At 32.8% G+C, this 20,810-nt stretch overlaps 3 protein-coding genes across 3 annotated transcripts; 1 reads left to right on the top strand and 2 right to left on the bottom strand.

Annotated features, from left to right (window-relative positions):
* Positions 1–13: 13 nt before the first annotated feature.
* LOC100247885 (auxin-responsive protein SAUR21) lies at positions 14–427 on the bottom strand. The gene has a single exon (XM_002266839.1). The coding sequence runs from the start codon at positions 425–427 to the stop codon at positions 14–16; it is 414 nt and encodes a 137-aa protein (XP_002266875.1).
* Positions 428–3,904: 3,477 nt separating this feature from the next.
* LOC100253008 (protein SMALL AUXIN UP-REGULATED RNA 51) lies at positions 3,905–4,417 on the top strand. Its single transcript, XM_002266804.1, has one exon. It carries the CDS (start codon positions 3,905–3,907, stop codon positions 4,415–4,417), a length of 513 nt encoding a protein of 170 aa, XP_002266840.1.
* A 3,666-nt stretch (positions 4,418–8,083) lies between these two features.
* On the bottom strand, positions 8,084–19,609 carry LOC100258138 (uncharacterized). Its single transcript, XM_002265966.5, has 15 exons — positions 19,349–19,609; positions 18,539–18,591; positions 17,799–17,836; positions 16,526–16,616; positions 15,325–15,430; positions 15,154–15,224; positions 14,604–14,673; positions 13,398–13,460; positions 12,156–12,227; positions 11,924–12,025; positions 11,478–11,552; positions 10,868–10,987; positions 9,513–9,629; positions 8,688–8,744; positions 8,084–8,557 (listed from the first exon to the last, which is right to left on the bottom strand). The coding sequence occupies exons 1-15, from the start codon at positions 19,508–19,510 to the stop codon at positions 8,498–8,500; spliced, it is 1,257 nt and encodes a 418-aa protein (XP_002266002.1). The 5' UTR covers positions 19,511–19,609; the 3' UTR covers positions 8,084–8,497.
* Positions 19,610–20,810: the final 1,201 nt, after the last annotated feature.

The raw sequence follows: 20,810 nt of genomic DNA, 5'->3' as shown, positions 1-20,810 counted from the left end.
TCTTCTCCATCAATCAATTTTGTACTACTCCTTTATGTTTCTTCATTTTATGCCTTGTCAGACACTTCCCCAGTATCTCCTCAAAATCTTCCTCCTCACAAGGAATTTGCAGTCCACCTTCTTGCTCGAACCCAAATTCATCTGCCATTCGCTCCATCAAAGCCCTAAAGTCAGGCATGGACAAGTAGCTGGTAGGGATTACAAACCGCCTTAGCTCCGGCCCGACGTACACGGCCAAGAACCCTCTGGGGACCTCCTTTAGATTCCATTGACACAAGTACTGGCTGGCCAGCAATGACCCCCTCAAGGTCTCGGTCGAATGAACTTGAAAACCCTCCTTGTTCAATGGCAATGCCGGAGACCTACGCCGCAGCTGCGGCGCCCACCATAGCCATAGCCGGAGAATCTTCTTTGACCGCATAACCATGGCAGAGTTTCAAAAACTATCTATCTGTATATATGTATATGGAAATATTGATGTTGTTGGAGACCTCTGCATGCAATTATACAACATGCACAAGGTTCATCTAAAACCCTAAAAGAATGAGAAATTGCACTTAGAAACCATTGATTTCAAGCAAACCCCATATAACAAATGAAGAAAAAACAATGCTATAATCATGATAATGAATGCATTTTTCTTCTAAACTCTCGAAACCCGAAATAAACGATGAACTCAAGTACTTCGACTGCATCATGTAGTGCACAAAGAACAGGGTTTAAGAATTTTTTTTTTCTCTCTTCTTTCTCTACCAAAGAAGAATGAATGTCGTGAAGAGCATGGCAGTTATCTTTGTGGGGTTTAACTTGTATAGAATAATATATATAGGAAATTAAACTCAAAGATGTTGTCTTGTCCACCTAATTTTGGCTTCTGATGCCCTAAATTTTGCCGCAGTTGCACCAAAAAAATGGCCAGTTTTGTTGTGTAATAATGCTTCTAATGGAGTTCCATAAATCCCACCGATGATTTGTTCATTTTTTATGGAATTTGGATTAGATTAAAGCCAGTTAGAACCAATTTTTCTAGGGAGTCTGATCAGTTTGCAAGGGGTGTAATCTTAGTTAAGGGTTTTCAACATTTGTTTTTTCTTTTAGTTTGTAGTTTTTTGTTGTGTAGAGATTATAAAACTGGCTAAAGATGATTACTAAAGAGGCTAATTGGGTGGATTTGAGGTATAGGAGATGATTACTATGGTATGGTCACAAAATAACTAATCTATGTTTTTCCATCATCTTTGAAGATATCAAATTCGATACAATGAAACCCAGCCTGTGGCCAGCCTAGTTTTCATTGGCTAGTGTCTTTTGGATCGATTATCAACTACACGATAAAATTTAATAAATATATAAAATCAATTTAGAAAAAATCATTTAAGATTTATTAGAATGTGCTTAACTTTTATGTTTAATGATAGAACAAAATAGATTGAATTTTCTATTTGAGAATAGTAATTTTATAATATGTTTAATGATAAATCATGTTAAAAAATGTGGGGCCATTATTAATAGTTCTCGAATGTCCTTAAAAATTGTTTTTCAAGTGTATTTAATAATGTTTTTATTATTTTTATTTGAACTATTTTTAGTAAAAGTATTTTTCTCTAAAAATGTTTTTAGAATAATCACTATTAGATATTTCTTCATAAAAATATTACAAGTAATTTTTTAACACTGCAAGTGATTTATCATATTTTTAAAAGTGTTTTCTAAAATTTTTTGAACACCTAAGAGTGTGTTTGACAGTAATTTTTAGAAACATTTCTATTATTTTTAATACTTAAAAATTTTTACATTTTAAATATTAAAAATACTTCTTAAAATCATTATCAAACATACTCTTAAGTTTTTTACAAAAACACTTTTTGGACTAAAAATACTTTTTAAAATCAGTGGACTCTTACTTTTAAATAATGTATTGAAAAGTTTATACTTTTTATACATGGATAAAACCAAAGGTTCAACTTTGCTAATGGGCCATTTGGGCCACATAAATTTCAGAGCATGATGAAAACTTGGGCTTAGAATTGGGCCAAGTCCTTTTCCAAGTGGATATTAGATTCAGAGCCACACAATAATACAAAAGAAGTGACAACATTATCTGATGTCATGGATATTTGAAACTTGTAGATTCCAATAATACAAAGTTGCCTTCCAAAATACTTGGACCAAGTTAGCTGATAAAAACATATGGTTATCATGTGTTGATGAACCTTCATAAACTTCAACGTCCATGAATTTATTTATTTTTTCAAAAAAAAAGTTCCATATGAGGTTATTATTTTATTCTTTCCAAAATAATAATAATAATAATAATTTAATCAATTGCTGCACAAAATATCTAAGAAATTGAGACAAAGAAGCCAAATTGAGAATGAAAATAAATTCTTTACAAGTTGTTTAATTTTTACTTTTAGTAGTGTAAAAATTATAGGTAAATATTTTTATATATTTTTATTAAAAAAAATATGAATCTTTGGAACATTTAATAAATAAAATTATGTTTTCTTAGACTTTTACCTTTTACTTTTAGTAGGAGAAAGTAGAAAAAACTAATTTTATTGTATATTTTTATTAAAAATAAGAATAATTTTTTGATATTTTTAATCTAAAATGTATTTTTAAAGAAAAATTAAGTGTTTGATAAAATTTAATAAATATTTTTAAAATCATTTATATTATTGAGAAACCATTTATTGAAAGAAACACTTAATATATAATTTTGTTAAAAAATGCTTTAAAGTAAAACATTTGTATTGAGAATACTTTGAATAAAAACGATGTCAAATGCAATCACTCATAAACATCCCATACCCGTTTGTAAAGAATATATGGATAATAAAAACCCGAGACCTCGAATTAACCAAAGTTATGCTACAGTTTGATTTAAAAAAAAAATAAAACGATTGATTAAGTAAAGCGACCATGATGATTAAGATGAATTTTATACCGTTCGATTTCTATTTCCATGGCATGACCAAAAGATAATGATGACATGTTTGATTAATAAGATTTGTGGTAAAGCAATGTTGCCCTTAAATCATGCTTTAATCTATCATTTCTTTAATTTGAAACAATAAGATTGACAACTTTGTCAAAAAGTACACAATCATGCAATGCAAAAGTGAAGAAAGATCGCCTTTAATCAAGGATACCACTTGGCCCATAGAATCCAATCTTACCTTCCACCCTCTTTTAATTTTCATTTATTTTTCTTTGGCCCCAAACATGGAATCCTTTTTCTTTTCTTTTATTGGTCCTTCGGACATTGTACTTTTGTCCCAAACTGTGTACAGAACTGCAGTGTAGGGAACCTTGAATTTTTCAGTACTCTTCTTCAATCTTCTTCATGTTTTGTCCCGAGAATTTTAAAAAAGAAAAAAGAAAATTCATGAATATGGAGAAGAACAATTACAGAGAGCAAAGAGACAAACAACAAAAGATTGTAGGCCTACATGAATGAATGACGAAAGTGACTTCTCACTCAAAGCTTGAAAACCCAGTCATGGTGTCCCTTTCCTCTATAGATTAGTTTAATTACCTTCATGCCATGAATCTATTATAATCCTATTTGGGATACCATTTGATTTTTATTAAAAACAAAAATAATTTTGATAATTTTAAGATTTTAATTTAATTAATAAAAATCAACTTTTTGTGTCGTCTTTTAATGGCAGAAAGGGTTTCCTTGTTCACGAGGAAATGATTAAATTTCGTTGAAAAGTATGAGACCATGTTTGAAATGTTTATCGAAAAATCCTTAGATTACAAGTAAAATTGGATTGGTTGCTTTTAGTGGTTGCACTCCAATTTGGAGAATCTTCCTATTTATATATAGATATCTTCTTTTTTTTTTCTTCAACCTTTAGTGAACCCAACAACCTTTTTTCTCTCTGCAACTTTCATGGCAACCTCCCTGAAGATCAATCAAATTGTGAGGCTGAAACAGGTGATGAAGAAGTGGAAGGCAATGAGCATGAAGCTCAGACATGGACCCTCTCCAGATGCCACTGACACTGATACTGACAGTGAGATCGACACCGATAGGGGGGCTTCTGCGCCTCGCACTCCCTCTGGCTTCCTTGCCGTCTACGTTGCATCCGAGAGGGAGAGGTTCTTGGTCCCCACTAGGTATGTGAATCTTCCAGTGTTTGTGACCCTTTTGAAGAGAGCTGAGGAGGAGCATGGATTCAAGTTCAGTGGAGGGATAGTGGTGCCTTGTGAAGTAGGGTTCTTCAGGAAAGTGCTGGAGTTCCTTGAGAAAGATGAGAAGAAGTTTGGGAGCTTGGAGCTGGATGAGTTCTTGAAGATGTTTTCCGAAGTGGGTTTTGATTCTTCATGTAAGACAAGTAGCTACGCCTACAACATTAATACTTGTCATGACCAGTTCACACATCTGATGCACAAGGCCAGCTAGGGTTTGATGTATGGTTTGTGATTCTCTAGGGTTGCTTTGATGCATGCATGGTGGTCAGCTAGGGTCTTCTTCCATTTTCATCAGTTGTAGAATTAGGGTTTGTAACTTAGAGGATTTTCTTTTCTTTTCTTTTCTTTTCTTTTCTTTTCCTCCAAACTTGGAGGCTATTAGCTAGTGTAGGGAGGTGGATGTAAGATTATGGGTGGTCCGGAGAAAAATGATTGTGTTTAAAGAATGTTAGTGACCATGACCATGAAATTATTTGAAAAAAAGTAAGAGATTGATGATGGGGTTAAAAGCATGATTATAATTTTATTTTTTTTATGAAGTTAGGTGGAAAAGTGTGAAAATTTTCAACCTAAGCTTTCTCTTTAATGATTTTGTCCATCTCAAAGTATGATAAAAGTTAACTAAATAATAATATTATTATCCTCATAATCTATATTTTTATGTTTTTGAGGATGTGGCATGCTCAAACATAATGATTGGTTGAAGTAATGTCCACCTTGAATGCCAACCATACATTTCATTGAGACCATTATCTCCTTTGAATTCTTTAGGTTCTTAATTTCTAGGGTTTATCTTCACTACTTAGAATCCAATTTTAAAACAAGAATAATGCTAGGTTTTCCCAAAAAAAAAAAAAAAGGTTAAAGGGAGTTGATGTGAACCTCAATCGACACCCTTTGAGACTCAACAAACAGTATTAGAATAATTGTCCAAAAAAGCTAAAATACAAATTTTTAATAGAACCCTGACCCAATGTTTATAAGTGAAACACGAACAAAAAATATAAGTAATAGACCTTGATCCAATGATTACAATGAAATCACGAACCGAAATTATAAAGTTTGAATGCCATAAGGAAGAATCCCTGATAAGTTCACAGTTTTTGAAGAATAAAAAAAAGAGCAAAGCCTCACCTTTTTTTTTTATTCAATAAAATTATCCCTATTACAATGAGTGCGTGCTATTTTATGTCATGAAAAAAACTTACTAAATATTAAAACCCTAAACTAAAAAATGTACTAAATATTAAAACCCTAAATAAAGGTTGATTTGGTCTGAAATTAACATATCCAAAATAGGAAAATAACTAAAAAACGTTCTAAATAAAAAAAGCCTAAATTAAGGTAGATTTGACTTGAATTTAGAAACTCTAGAATATGAAATAACTGATATGAAGTTGAAAAGTCAATCAGTCATTAATCCATGCCATAAATCACGCCCAATCAAACCAGATTAGCCCTCAATAGCTTGGATTAAATTTATTACACCTTCATCTTCCTTTGGGCCAAACTTGGAATGTCCTGCGTTAAAATCAGTCCAAATCTCTTGAATTAACCCATTAAGTGCTTCTTTGATCTTCTTAAATCTTGCTTTAGTAATAGGCCCAACTGGAACATGCAATGGATCCTTGAATGCTTGTTGATTCTCATCAGGAGTCTTTGAAATGATTAAATATTGCACACTTTCATGAAAAGTAGATAGGAGTACTTAGATAGGTTTAATGATTAGAAGAGATGATAATTATGTTTATTGCTTGTGAAAAAAATTATCAAACATGTTTAAGGCTTTAAGAAATTGAGTAGAGATTGGTGGTAGAATGATGTTCTATCGAAATTTACGAAATTTCTAAACATTAAGTTTGTTTTTCATTACAATTTGAACCAAAACCTCGTACAGCAAAACCTCAAAGGTTTGAGTTATTTTAATAAAAACATTTCTAACTTTAACAAGAGTTCAACATAAAGTTTTTCATGCAAATCTTATTTCAGCTCAGGTGAAAAATTATTTTATATATTTAATTAAACTTTCATATATTAAAATTGTCGTTATTTATAAATTATCAGGGAGCATGAGATGATCATATATCTATATATATTTAGAGATGCAAATGGATTAACTAATTCCATCACTATCATAATCATAATATTGATTGTGAAAGTATTTGGATTAATTTTTTACAAGCAAAGATGCCAAGATGCATCAAAACCCACAAAATTAATATTAAATAATGATAAATCTTGTTCAAAAGAAAGATAATTAAAAAAAGGCAGCCACCTGAAAAGTACAGGACTCTACCAATCCATTTGTTGTCTATTAAACAATGTAGACAAAAACTAGTTGTTAGTGATATCTAGAAGGAGGTTTACTCAATTTGTATTTACCACATTAATATACTAATATGCAATAATATCCTATTAGAATATGAGAAATTCTACACATCAATATCAATGTGCTTCAAGCTTGGAAATTAGAGATTCTAATATAGTTATAAAAGTCATCGTAAGTAGACATATAAGTAATGCATCATTAATTGTCACAAAATATATGATTTTAAGATATGACATATTAGCTACTAGAAATAATAGATTCTTAAAATTTGAGATTGAATTTGATTCAAAAATAGTGATAAATTGCTATAATGTTCATAATTCTATTAAGTTAATAATGGAAGATATTTAAAAATTAGCTTAGGGAACCCAAATAGAAGAACATATGGTTTACTTCATAAAGGTATTTACGACATGGAGTTTATAATTTGGATGTCAAAATTTTCTAAATATGTTATAAAAATTTGAATATGAAGATTATTGTGAACATCTTTTAATAAAATTTGTAGATGCCTTATGTCGTATTTTTTTTCTTCCAATGTCGTATATATACAATTTGTGTCCTAGTAATTTTTTTGGGTATGTTAATCACATTCAAATACCTAATTACTCTTAGTTTACTTATATACAAATAGGAATGGCTAAAGGCATTAGATATGGCAACAAAATATTTTCCAATACTAGTATTAGAGTCTGTTTGGGAATGATTCTTGAAAGTTTAGAAATATTTCCTAATGCTTAAAAATATTTTCTTAAGCATTTGACAAAATTTGAAATTATCCAAAAACTGACTTGAATAATTCGTTTGACAATGATTTTAGGAAGTATTTTTAAGTTTTTCAATACTCGAAATTTTTTATTAAAATAGTTATTTTCAAGTGCTTTAAAAACTAATAGTGCATTTGATAGTAATTCTAAAAGTGTTTCTAGGTTTTTTAATACTTGAAAAATAAAAATTTTCAAGTATTAAAAAAACGAAAAACACTTCTTAAAATTACTATCAAACACACTCTAAAAACATTTATTAAAATCATCGTCAAATAGGCTTGAGGTAATTTTTGAACCAGCATTTAGTAAGTAGCACCAAAAATTACTTTTTTATCATATTGATATATCCTATTACCAACACTTACAAAATTGTTTAATAGTTTCTAATAGAAGTGTTTCTACTAGAAGCATACCAATAAAAACTAAGAATCAACTCCCAACCGGCCCCCTACCCCCCAACTGCAGAATATTCATAAAGCTTGCTGCCTCAATTGTACTTTGCTTTGGATGTGGTTTTCTGATATTTGTTGGCTTGTGACCAAAGCTTGGCCCAAGCTACTTTTAGGAATTTTATGGTATCTCTCTGGCTACCCTTTGCAGCCAAGTGGCATTCTATACATAGCTTGGACTTTAGCTTTTGTCCCTACTCCAAACAAATTGTAGCTTCAACCATATATTTATGTACTCCAACTAGTGTTTTCAATCTAGGGGAGTATATACATATATATATATATATATATATATATATATATATAAAGAGAGAGAGAGAGAGATCCACAGGTTGTTCAACTTTGAGATATATATATATATACTCAAACTGTAGATGGATAGAATCCCAAATTGAGTCTACTAATTAAGAGAAGGGATGGTTCTTCAATATCAAATATGATAGCAAAAGGATGTGCCAAGATTTCACACCTATTTTTTGTAGGGGTTAATCTAATTTAATCTGGGAAAGCTCGAGTTGAATCAAATATGCAGGAAAGAAAATCAGTCATCTGACTTACTAGGTAATGGTTTAAACTCCAGTGTGGCCTTCCTTTGAAGCTGTTTTTCTAATTCCATCACCCTCCACACCATTGTAATGTGAATCCCTTGATATTGTACAGGCCATGGACTGTTCTGCTAAACCAGGAGGGGGCTTTGAAAGGGTTTGAAGTCCATCTTAGGATAGAGAAGCCATGTGAATCAGTGATCATTTCCTTGAGTAACGGTCCACAAATGACTTGGCTTTCTCTGGTGCAAAGAACCGTGCCTGCATGCGACATCAAGAAGAAGAAATCATAACTAGTCTTGTTTCATATGTGGATAAATGTTATGAACTGTGGGTATATCTTTGTGCATGAGCATGGGGCCATGTGGATGAAAGACATTCATATACTCACCTGTATGAACATCCTCTCTGCATCTCCAATGTTGCCATTTTCTTTCAAAATAATTCCCTGCAGAAGCATCAGAGAAATAAAACTTGAGCTTTTAGGTTATGGTGGGCCGAAAACGTATATCAACTATCAAGCTAATTTGGATCAAAGTTTAGGCAGCTTGCCTTAGGCTTGCATGTGGGCTCAATATATGGAAAAAATAAACATCAGTGAGGATCAAACTCTCAACCTAAAACCCGTAATCCAAGCCTTTGATGCCATGTTAAGTTACAAATTCAACCTAAAAGTTTAACCTATTTAGTATTGGTAAGCCAACAATATATCAAGCTAATTAGGTCTAAAGCCCTACTTATGCAAAAATCTTCACGTATTTAACATGACTGGATTTTTTTATTACTTAGGTCACTTAAATCCTTGTTTCATACTACAGATAACATGGTTCTCCCTTCTAGCTAGTGCAGCTTCAATCATTTCATTCTCTCATTGAAACCAAAATCATCCCACAAGTAATCAACTAACCAACTTGCATGTAACATATATATCTTCTGCGCTTTCAGTTGATTAAAAACCATTCCTTTTCCAGTCAATAAACAATAGACAGTATTATCATAATGCCTAGTTTTAAACACAAATGGTTGTCATGCAGGAGACTAGGACGAGGGTTTGGAGTATCCGGCTCCAAGTTATGCTTTTTAGTAGAATTTAAATATTATAGCAGGCACTAGTCTATATTAGTAATACATGCAGATTTCGCTTTGGATTGCCTTTCACCTTAAATTTGAAGGGACAGAATTTCATCTAAATTATTCAGAAAGTCATGAAGAGCACCTTTGCTAAGTAACCCCGGAAGTCCTCAGGGTGACTGGAGATGAGTTGATCATAAAGAGATACAGCATCACTAATATGGCCCCAATCTGAGTAAGCTTTTCCAAGAAGTAATTCAACCTGAAAATAACATCTCATATGAAGAAAACTAGATAGTGAAGGGCTGAAAAAAGAATAGTCTTATGTGCCAAGAAGCAACTCAACCTGAACATGTCATCTCATATTAAGGGAACTTCTACTTTTCCTTTTCTTGTCCTTATTTCCCATTTTGCTTTCAAGAAACTTACATGCACCTAATACATTTTCTCCGACAGGTATGCCTTTTTTACTTTTAAAAACAAAAAAACATGTCTTAAAAAGTGAATTCAAAGGGCCCTGAAGCAATTTGCAAGTGGAGATGCTTTTACAAATCCTTGTCCTTTGTTTTCCACCTAGTGGTTACCAACTAGATGACATGACAATTGTGATTGAATAAAGAATATGCATGTCATTCATGTCAAGAAGATAAAACTACCTGATACAAATGTTACATCATAAGCAGGAGGGTAAAAGTAAGTTCCATTCTTAAATTTCCTCTATGTTAAAGGTAAAAAAAAGTACACATTTAATGAAGTTCAAAGTAAATCTATCAGAATAAACTTTTCATCCTTTTCGTTTTTTCTCTTTCCCTTCCCCCCATACCTAAATGACCTAGACTACTAGTATCATGAACTAAATGTTGGACACAGAATCTAAAATCTGCCTACACACTGTGGTGTCACATTTTTCAGAGTAGCCATGTATAAGTCCCCTTGGTGTGCCCTTGACTGACTCGCAGACAAATACTATGAAATGGATAACTAGATAAACAGCTGACTGATCATGTTGGATTCTATTCCAAAGATTGAAATGATTGTTCTCTGTTCTTTTTAAGTCTCCCCACTACAGAGACTGAGAAAATGAGGCTCCTTTCTGGATATTTTCGACAGTCTGGCTCCCCTGAATTAGAGGGATGTTCATAATTATTTTTGTTCTCTTCTGTTCATCTTTTGGGATGTAATATTTAATTTCACCTTTGATGTTCACTTAATCTAGATTTTTGTTGATTGTTGCCTACTAAATCAACTTTGTGCCGAAAGATTATGAAATGTAATAAACTAATGGTAAAAAACAAAAGAACAAAAAAAATAAAAATTGGGGTAATGAACAAAAATTTAGGTCTTGTTATAGTGATAAAATAACAAATCAGGATATGAGTGTCCAAACAGCGTAGGGTGATAAATGCCTCATTATTATGGCAATGATGTTATGCCATTATTCATCTATGTCTTACTTCATGATGCTTTCATCCATCTCATTACGAAGATATTACAACTCACTTGAACAGGGTCCACCTCCTGTGATTCTGTCTCCTTCGTACCACTGTCAGACTTGATATTGAGATTGCTGGATTTTTCTTTATTCAGACGTTCACGGGAAGCCAGTAAGACTTGAACTGCCTGCATCGAGAGGAAAGAAAAAGGAAAGATTTAATTAATTCCGAAGATGCTAAATTTGCAGGCTGTAAGATTTGAACCATGAATAAGTTTAGAAACAACATCAAAGATGCGAATTTATTGTTAAACTGTTAATTTCTTAAAAATGAGCATAGAAAAGCATGATACATGCAGACTCACTTAATCAGTACCAGTTTTAAAACAAATAATATTGTAAATCTTTACAAATAAATAATTCGATACTATACCACTTGAATCATAAGCCTGGAGAAATATCTCACAAATGAAAGCAAAAAAAACATGGTAAAGTCCAAAACCAAGAGAAGGTAGATAACTTAGAATTCGATTAACTTAAAAAAACTCTGTATTAGTCACAATATGGTAGCATCTAGAATCGAAGGACAGTAACAAGTACTTCAATTAAGAAAGATTTTGATTACTGATTAGTTGAGCAGATTCATACAAAATTTTATCCACTAGTCTGATTACAAACCTCATCTGGTTTCTTAGCAGCAAGCAATGCATTGGTAAGACCACGCAGAACTTCGAAATCAACAGTTTCAGACACCTGTATAAATAAAAGGACAGTAGATGACAGCATCAGTGAACCACAGAGCTTCAAAATCAATTTCAGACACCTGTAGGTAATAAAAGGATGGTAGATGACAGAACCAGTGACACACTCTCTCTCTCTCTCTCTCCTGTTTTGTAACCATTGAACACTTTCCTGTAATCTCTAAGCAAATGCATTTCGAATGACTGTCAATGTCATATGTTCTCTTCTATATAGACTAATGAGAATAAAAAAAATAAAAAATCAGAAGCAAATACAATTAGACACACTTATAGGTGTGTCCAAACCATAAACAAGCATGATATGGACTATGGTTCAAAACAGCAATTGTTAACAGGTAAGTGGTAACATGTACGAAGACAGACCTTAGCAGAACTCCTATATGCGGCAGCACTGCCTTCATAATCCTTTAGTGCAAATTTTACTTCTCCAAGCAGACGGAAAGCTTCAGGATCATTTGGCTTTTCCTGTAGGATTGTTATACATCAATCAAATAAAAATTGACTCAAGAAATTCCTGAACATCTTGATATAAGCAGCATATGGTACATGGAGTTCATCATATATCTAATGCATGCTAAATCAGTGAAGGACAAACCTTTACAAAGTCCTCAAGCAGTGAGGCAGCCCGGGTATACTCTCCTAATTCTACTAAGGTTACTGCAGCTGCCTGTCAAACCTCAGGTATAAAGTTAAATTAGTTGGCACAGCAGAGTAGATGGTAAAGAAGACACAAAACATCCACAGCGCAAAATAAAAAATGCATACATTTTCTGAAGCAGTATATATTATATAATCAGGGGCAATTGATACAACTTAACATAAGAAATAAGATTTTCCTCTACAAACACTCTAAAATTCAATCACTGGTCTCAAGAGGTGCAGCTAAATATGAGCAGAGAATGATCAAAAAGAGAAAAACCTAAAAAGAGCAACATAATAACCATATCCATACCAAAATAATACTTCAATCTTAACCTATTTGTTCCTTTTTTTGTTTTTTTCTCAAATAGAAATTGTTATTGATCTTTACAGATGATGCTTAACTGCAACGGCTAGGATTGAAAATAAAAAATTAAGCAAACCATGATAAGGTTAGGATGCAGAATGTGCAATTTCTAGCAATGATTAGTTCTATCCTAGCTTATTAGTTCCTTTTCATCATTGCAGTTAACTACAATTAGAAGCAGAGTGCCAAAATCCAACTCAAATCAACCATCTGAACCCAAAATATTGTTTCAGTCAAAATGGTCAATTTTAGATAATGCTAATCCCAAATCCAACCAAAATAATAGTACTTGGTTATGAGTTTAGTTGTGTGAATGTAAATCTAATAAGGCCCGGTTTAGGATAGTATTTTTGTTTTTGGCTTTAGCTAGAAGTTGAAGTCAATTCCAAAGCCATAATTTTTACATGGCAAAATTGGTATAATAAAAGTTTCATTCAACATAAAATAGCTTATTGCATAAGCCAAAATAGAACTTCTACGAAAAGTAATATTTTTCAAGCTTCGATATTAAACTCCTTTTTAAGTCACAAACTCTTTTAACAAAATTATCCAAACAGGTACATAAGCTCTAGCTAAGCTTGAAAAAGAGTTCTTGGCTTCTCAGAAGTCAATCCAAGTAGGGCCTTGGTTACAGCTTGAAACAATTTTTTATAGTTATTGAAAATGATCCCCCATTTACTAGGTTCTAAGAACATGAAGCCTTCATATTTGATATATATCTACCTTCAAATATCGCACCAATAAGGAAATGCTATACCTAAAAAACAAACTTCAATAAATAGATGTCAAATTCAGGTTGTAAAAAGTGTATACTAACACGTCATGACTCACTTCAAGAGCAGTTTGATCTTTTGGGGAGCTGCTAAGTGTTGCCTCGTATTGTTGCAGCCTAGCCTGCCACAAATTATGAATTAAGAGTGTAAAAATGATATTCCATTATTCCCCCAAGACACGAAAAGAAGAAAACTGATCATCACTAAAGGAGTCAAAATGTAACATGATGTGACAAAAATACATAAAATGGAAGTAGTAGTTAAACACAAACATGAGCAGATATCCACTTGAGCATAGTCTGCACTAAGCAAAGGCATGGACAAAGACACAGCTCACATACATTTCTTTAAGTATCAGTAATTTCTATATGAACCAGAGAACCTACAAGCCATCATTAAAATTTTGTTACTTTCCTCTTAGAAAATTTACAAGGACAAACTGTAGAAAGTGATAAAGATGCCAATTCAAAATTTTCCACAAATTCACAGAAAGTTTCCTTACTTGTTGGTTGTGTACTTCTTAAATTTGTTCCAATAAAAATAAATGATTATTTTTCACAACTGTTATTTTTTTAGCCACAAAAATTAAACTATCCACAGCCCATCCTACCTATCTCTTCCAAAAAGCTGTCGTGCCACATACATAACAAAGAAGCTCTTAAATCTTTGTAGGCCTTCTTAAAATCCAACTTGCCAAGCATTTCATTAATACCCAGGCAATCTCCTTGGGTCAATGCAGTCGTTTGCAATCAAAACAACATCTGATAGAAAAAAAAAAAAAAATCCTCCAATAAAAGTTTTAACTTATGACCTGTCCATGTGACATCCACACAGCACCCACCATTTGGATTGTTTAAGTTTAGCCATGCCAGCCCTTCACCTTGCATAAAACCTTCTGTCCTTTTTTGGTTGTTTTCTTGGGCCGTTTTCCTATGTGTGACTCTATCAGGAATCTGGAGCTTTCTTTTAAGTGTATATGTATTTCACCTATCCTTAATGAATAAGGCAACCTTTGTCCACTGACCTATTTGACCTAAAAGGAAAACATCTCTTCTTTTTAGAAAATTGTTGATTCTGAGTTTTCTTCATACAGAAAGAGACAAGGCTAAGGGACGGGAATAGAAAAGGAACTACAAAACTGCTTAGGAATGATAGGAGTAACACTCCATAACATACAACATATTGAAAGCTTGATAGTTATAAATGCTGAGAATTTTACACCTAAAAAGGAAAACACTTCATAGGCTGTTTCCAACAGTGTTACCTGAAGAGTTGATTTTTCTTCTTCTGACAGTTTCTTACTGACCACAGTAGCTTCCTCACTAGGACTATCACTGTAAAAAGAAGGCCAAATCAAAGATCAACGAATCATAAATTTTTTTTCCTTTGAAAAAGTAAAAAAGCATATATATATATGTATAGCAACTTACAAATCCAGTGCATCAAAGGGTGGCTCCTGATCTAAAATAAGCACGCTACATAGCATCTTAGGTATCTAGACAGTACAAGAATGTTCTTAAGCTCATGAAAATTGATAGTGGGAGGGTAATGGAATTATATCTATATATTGGACTGAAATTTTTTTCCCATTTTTTGGTATTTTGCCTTTAATGTTAATAGGGCAGAAAGCTTTTGCAACAGACAGGGTTGAATCATTACAGCTTGCTCATCAGTGACCGCTATTCATATAACCATGTGAGGGACAGAGGAGCACAATTTGTTTTTTGTTTGTGGTTTCTCACTTCTCACTAAAAGAATGCAATACTGATCTTACAGATGGGACAAGAGGTAAAACCTTTTATGTACAGCCATACCTTCCAGAGGGAAGAAAGTCTCCAAGAGCAAAAACTAATCCAAATACCACAACAGCTACTCCAACTCCAATCTGTTTCATTCCAAAGTTTCAATTAGTAATCTTTGTATAAATGGATCATAGACATGCATTTTGGGTCAGAATATGCATCAGACAACTGCAGAATTTCCACCTTTGTACCAAGTCCAATTGTTTTCTCTTCTGATTCAACTGGTGTGTCATAATCAATTGCTCCATATTCTTTCTTTTCATCTGCTTTTTTCTGCTCAAGCGCAGTCCTGAGAAGCAAATAGAAGGATTAAGAGTCATGGTGATGGATCCATCCTCTTAGTCTGCTTTTCAAATCACTTGATGAACCTGAAAAGCTTCTTCTTGGAATAACATTAGGCCTCCCTTAGCCATGTGAACCCAACTAAGCACTTAGGATGCACAACAAACTATTATAATGATGAGAAATGCATACTTCAACTGACTCCAGAATCTACCAACTGAAAGGTCAAATTTCTCAAGAAGCAAATTATGGCTTTGAGATACCATTCTAATTGATGAAAGTAACCTTTACAAATGACAAGATTTCTTGCATCTCTGGAGTGCAGGTGGAGCATAGGACTGAAAAAGATTTACATGCATAATCGAAGTATCATCATAGATGTATACGTGCATTATGACTACCAACCAATTTTAGTTTATTGAATATGACATCGATTAGTTCTCAAACTATTTAAAACAACTTACAAATCTCTACTTCCAAAGGTTCATTTCACCTGAAAGAAGTCTAATGATATAAAACCCAGCAATGAAAAAACACTCCCATTTTTCGTCTTCAAAAGAAATTCATAAATCAACAATATTACACAATTCTCATATCAATTTTTAATTTTATTTCAATAAACTTGAAATGATCAGACATAAAGCATGTAAAATATGTACATATTAACTTACAAAATGCATATGGTAGCCAGTCGGGCTAATCTTAATAGAAATTGGTAACAAACAGCCCTAAATTTACAAAAGACACACCCTATAGCAGTGCTAGTATATAGTCAACATGGTAACTAAAGTATTACCAAAAAAGCTAGGAAAGAAAAGGGCCACTTATTTGACCCACTTATTCATGCACCAATCATACATAAATATGAAAATACATGCATAAGTACATAAAAATATATGCCTGTTTATGTGCAGGTATGCATGAACAATACTAAGGACAGACTAGTAAGATGAGAAGAACACCTTACAACACGATGTAGTAAAAAACTCAACAAAACAACATATAGAGCAGCTATATGGAAATTGGTAGTGATTTACATAATATTGCATAGAATTGTTTTCTAACATGCATTTCCTCTATTGAAAGAATCTGAGCCATGCACCTTCTAACTGCTTCCAGCCGTTCTTCAAAATCAAGATCTATGGCAGCATCATTAGATTTTCCACCAGATCGAGAACTTAGACCAGGTGCCTCTACAAGAAAAATGACATGTTATGATGTTAGAGATTTTGCAAGAGAAACATACAAAAGAATACAAAAGGCAGCTCCTAGAAGATCAAATAAAAAATGGTTGTGGAAATAGGTCAAACAGGACATGGTAACATGCTTATTTATGGAAAACACGTGGCAGTGGACTGTACTAGGCCGTGAAATTCCACAGTATAGCACCATAGGGGCTAGAAACTAATTCAAGATGATGGCCAGTTTCATATCAAGTGTATGCTACACATCAGCCTTAGAAGCCTATGATTGCTAAGAAAGCTTTGAACAGCTACAGGATAATTCCCATAGATCCATTCATTCGGGCAAATAACTGAAGTTATTAAATTTAGGTTAAGCATCATCTATCTCAGACATCTGAAACAGGACAGATTGCAGTATGAAATCCTAGTTTGGGCAAGGCCAAGTAACCAACAAACTGACCTGCAGAAAATCAGAACAAACCTTCCCCCCACCCCACATGGGAAAAGAAAAGGATACACACATACAGAGAATGAAAACCCAATGCTAAACTAATCCACCTGTTGATCAGAATCAACAGTTCATGAAGAGGACAGGAATCCCATCATTGACACGAGATGGTTCCAGAAGCAGGTACACTGGATGATTCATCTTTCCCTTACTCATATAGATAGTTATTATTGTTTGGATATCTGTACAGCTTGATGGGGAAGAACTTTTGAGAATGTAATCAATTAGGAAGAAATAACAACTGCCCAGATTTACAGTATGAATTAGGGTAACAGTAGGCAGACATCCAAACTGAGAGCTACATAAAACACACCTTTACCAGATTGAGCATGATTAATATTTAAACACAATCCTTAGGCAACAGCATTTTTATAAATTCCAAATGTCTATGTTGGGACATCTAAGCACATTGGTAGTAAGGAGCACAACTAAAAGATGATACATAAACTTAACCATTTGTATGCAATCCAAAACAACTACTTAAACCAAGTTTTGGCTAATTTTTCGATACAGTACACACTTAAAGTCCAGCTGAACCATATAGCGGTATAGGGGTACATTTCATAACTCACCAGTCTATTCCATCTAAGGAGAGATGAATCAGTGTATTTAGCTTGCAAAAAATAAATAAGGAAAAAAAATGACCTATCACAAAATTAGAAGTCAAAAACTAATCCACTTACGAGTCGGTACAGAGCCAGATTGTTTAGATGTAGATTTCCTGCATTGATTGACATCAATGATTGAAAGTACTACAATCACAATAAAAGAATTACATCATAAAAGTGCAAGTGACCTTTTAGAACACCCAACTAAGCAAATTTATCAAGAAAGAAAAGGAAAAAGGAAAAGGAAAAGGAAAATCCTTCTGCAACATGAGTAGAACTTAACAACAAGATACAATAAAGCCTTGCTAGTTATTTAGGATTTCAATGCCCAAAGGACAGCTCTTTTTGTCCATTTTTTGGCCTCCAAAGAAGGAAATAAACCACAAAATAATTTACAGCAAGTAAAAATCGACAAAGGACATCTTGTTAATATGGTGTCTCATTAGCACTCCCGATGTCATATATCAAATATATTTTCACGGGCTATTTTCATCAAATTTTCATTAAGCTTGAACATCAGTTGTCTTGCTTTAGTTTTGGACATTAATTTTCTTTCTTTATTTTGTTCTCTAGATACATTGCTCAACAAGTGTCGCACATGTTGATGCAAAATTTTCCGAAAAACCACATCTTGGTAAATACTAGATGGTGAACCAAAAAAAGAATCAATCTTCAGGTCAATTATTCAAACAAGAGATCATGAAAATATGCAGAAAATTTCAAACATATATATATATATATATATAAATGCAAAAGGGCCAAAAAAAAAAAAAAAAATCAGCAAGAGAATAAACTTTAGTTCCCATTTTGGATACCTTTGTTGCAACACCCCACCCTTGCCCTCCTTTGAAGTGGTGGATTTGCTCATCTGGGCGTTCAAAAAAATCAAGAAATGAATTCAAAACACACCACAGCCAAAAATAATTACATTACTCAACAGAATTTGGACAATTGGTATAATTGAGCTCTGTTTGGTTGGTGAGAAAATGCAAGAAAGATAAAATCAAATGGAAAACTTCTCCTGCTTAAAATTGGTGACTTTGCCCATATGGGAATTCAAAAAATAAAAAAATAGATTTAAAACAACTCCAAATCCACTACTAATGACATCATTCAAACAGAATTTGGACGATTAGGAGAGTTGGGCTCTATTTGGTTGATGAGAGAATGCAAGAAAAGATAAAAGGAAATCGAGAACTTCTCCTTTGAAGCAGTGACTTTGCTTATCCGGGAATTCAATAAATCAAGAAATGAATTCAAAAAAATACCACAATCACAACTAGCTACCTCATCCAATAGAATTCAGACCATGAATAAAGTTGGGCTTTGTTTGGTCGGTGAGAAATAACCAAAATTAAAAGGAAAGAAAAACTTCTCCTCCTTTCAAGTATCGCTTATCTGGATTTTCCAAAAAAATCAAGAAACAAACTCAAACCCACAACTAACTAGACCACCCAACATACTTTGAACGATTAATAGAGTTGGGCAGGCTCTGTTTGGTTGACAAGAAAATGCAGGAAGAAGACAAAGGAAATGAACAAAAAGATTGAAACTCTGGCAATTATTGCTTCACTTTTCCTTTGTGGGCAAACATTAATTAAAGTATAATAATAACAAACCGGTACCTTGTTGTCCCGTTGAGGAGGCTGAGGGCCAAAGCCACGGGTGGGCTTGGAATCAGAAGAGCAGTGAATTCGAAAGGTGAGGAGAGAAGGGGGCTTGCGATTAAGGCCACAACCATAGCCATAGACGACTATGTGTTGCATTCCACTTCCTACAACCGCCATAGTTCTCCCTCTTCTGCCAATTCCTGCAGTGCCTTCTCAGTCTGCAATCTCCACCCTCTTATCCTCCTTCCATTCCACGTGCGCACAAAAAGGCAACAAGGTTTGTGTCGAAGTGCTTGTAATTATATTATTATTATTATTATTATTATTAGAAAATGGTTTTAAATATTAGTTAGTAAAAAATAATTTGTGAGAATATACTTTAAATATATATCATTTTAAAAGATAAATTTATGGTATTTTAATTATTTTTATAAAATATTCTTAATAATAATCAAAATATTATAATATATAAGTATGGGGTGATATTTTAAGTCCATAATATTAAAAGACGAGTAGTTTTAATTTTCAAAGATAATTTTTTTTATTTTAATTCGAAATTATTAATATAGAATGGATGTCTTGTATTTTTAATACCGTCGTTGGTAGATGTCATGTACAAATTATTATGCAAACAGAAGGTTTCTATAGCGACCTTTGTATTAACTCTTGTAATGACTTAATTATATAATCAATAATCTTTGAATGACTTAATTTATAATGCAATAATATATATTAATCCATAGATTTTGCGGAAATTCGTGAAGGATTTAAAATATCTTAATAAGTAAATAATTCCTTGAAGAATTAAAAAATTATTGTAGTAAATAATTCATTTAAAGTGTTTGAAGCAAATAATTCCTTGAATGGATTAAACTACTTGAAACAAATAATGGAAAACTTTGAGCATGTATTTAATAAAGTTATAATGATCCTTGTATGGATTGAAACAATTTAAATACATGTGGTAGAATCGTTTTAACGAATAACTATTAAAAAAAGGGTATGCGAATAATCCTATATGTCCATACATTTTCATAAAAAATAAAAAATAAAAAAATACCAAAAACTAGATTTGTAATTATTACAATATATGTTGATGACTTAAATTTTGTTGGAACTCTTAAAAAGCTCATAAGAATAACAAATTATTTGAAAAAAAGAATTTGAAATGGAGAATTGTGTTTTGAGCCCAACTGGGCTCAAAAATTAACAATTGGTCCATAGATGTTACAAAATTAATAGAAAGGCTATGAGATATTAACTGACCAATATACCCTTCAATATTTCCAAGTTAGATGGTTGTAAATTAAAATGGTTTCATAGGTGTTAAACTTGAAATGCCATGTCATCTGACTGAAAAATCTGAAATAAATGGCAAACCTCCTACCCCTTTCTCTCCATCCGTAAACACCATGGTCAAAGACGAAGCCAACTGTGAATATCCCCCAATCGGTTTCTTCAGCAGCTGAGGATTATG

The sequence above is a fragment of the Vitis vinifera genome, chromosome 9, assembly GCF_030704535.1.
Source record: "Vitis vinifera cultivar Pinot Noir 40024 chromosome 9, ASM3070453v1".
Taxonomy (NCBI): Eukaryota; Viridiplantae; Streptophyta; class Magnoliopsida; order Vitales; family Vitaceae; genus Vitis; species Vitis vinifera.
Note: the sequence above shows the minus strand (reverse complement) of the source record. Positions and strands in the feature narration are given on the sequence as shown.

Excerpts from the sequence above, each read along its gene's own strand:
- LOC100253008 (XM_002266804.1), top strand. The coding sequence starts at position 3,905 with ATGGCAACCTCCCTGAAGATCAATCAAATTGTGAGGCTGAAACAGGTG.
- LOC100247885 (XM_002266839.1), bottom strand. The coding sequence starts at position 427 with ATGGTTATGCGGTCAAAGAAGATTCTCCGGCTATGGCTATGGTGGGCG.
- LOC100258138 (XM_002265966.5), bottom strand. The coding sequence starts at position 19,510 with ATGGCGGTTGTAGGAAGTGGAATGCAACACATAGTCGTCTATGGCTAT. Across the intron at positions 12,228-13,397 it reads AAGATCAAACTGCTCTTGAA|GCAGCTGCAGTAACCTTAGT; the intron begins GTGAGTCATGAC and ends GAGGTTTGACAG. Across the intron at positions 11,553-11,923 it reads CATATAGGAGTTCTGCTAAG|GTGTCTGAAACTGTTGATTT; the intron begins GTCTGTCTTCGT and ends TTATTTATACAG.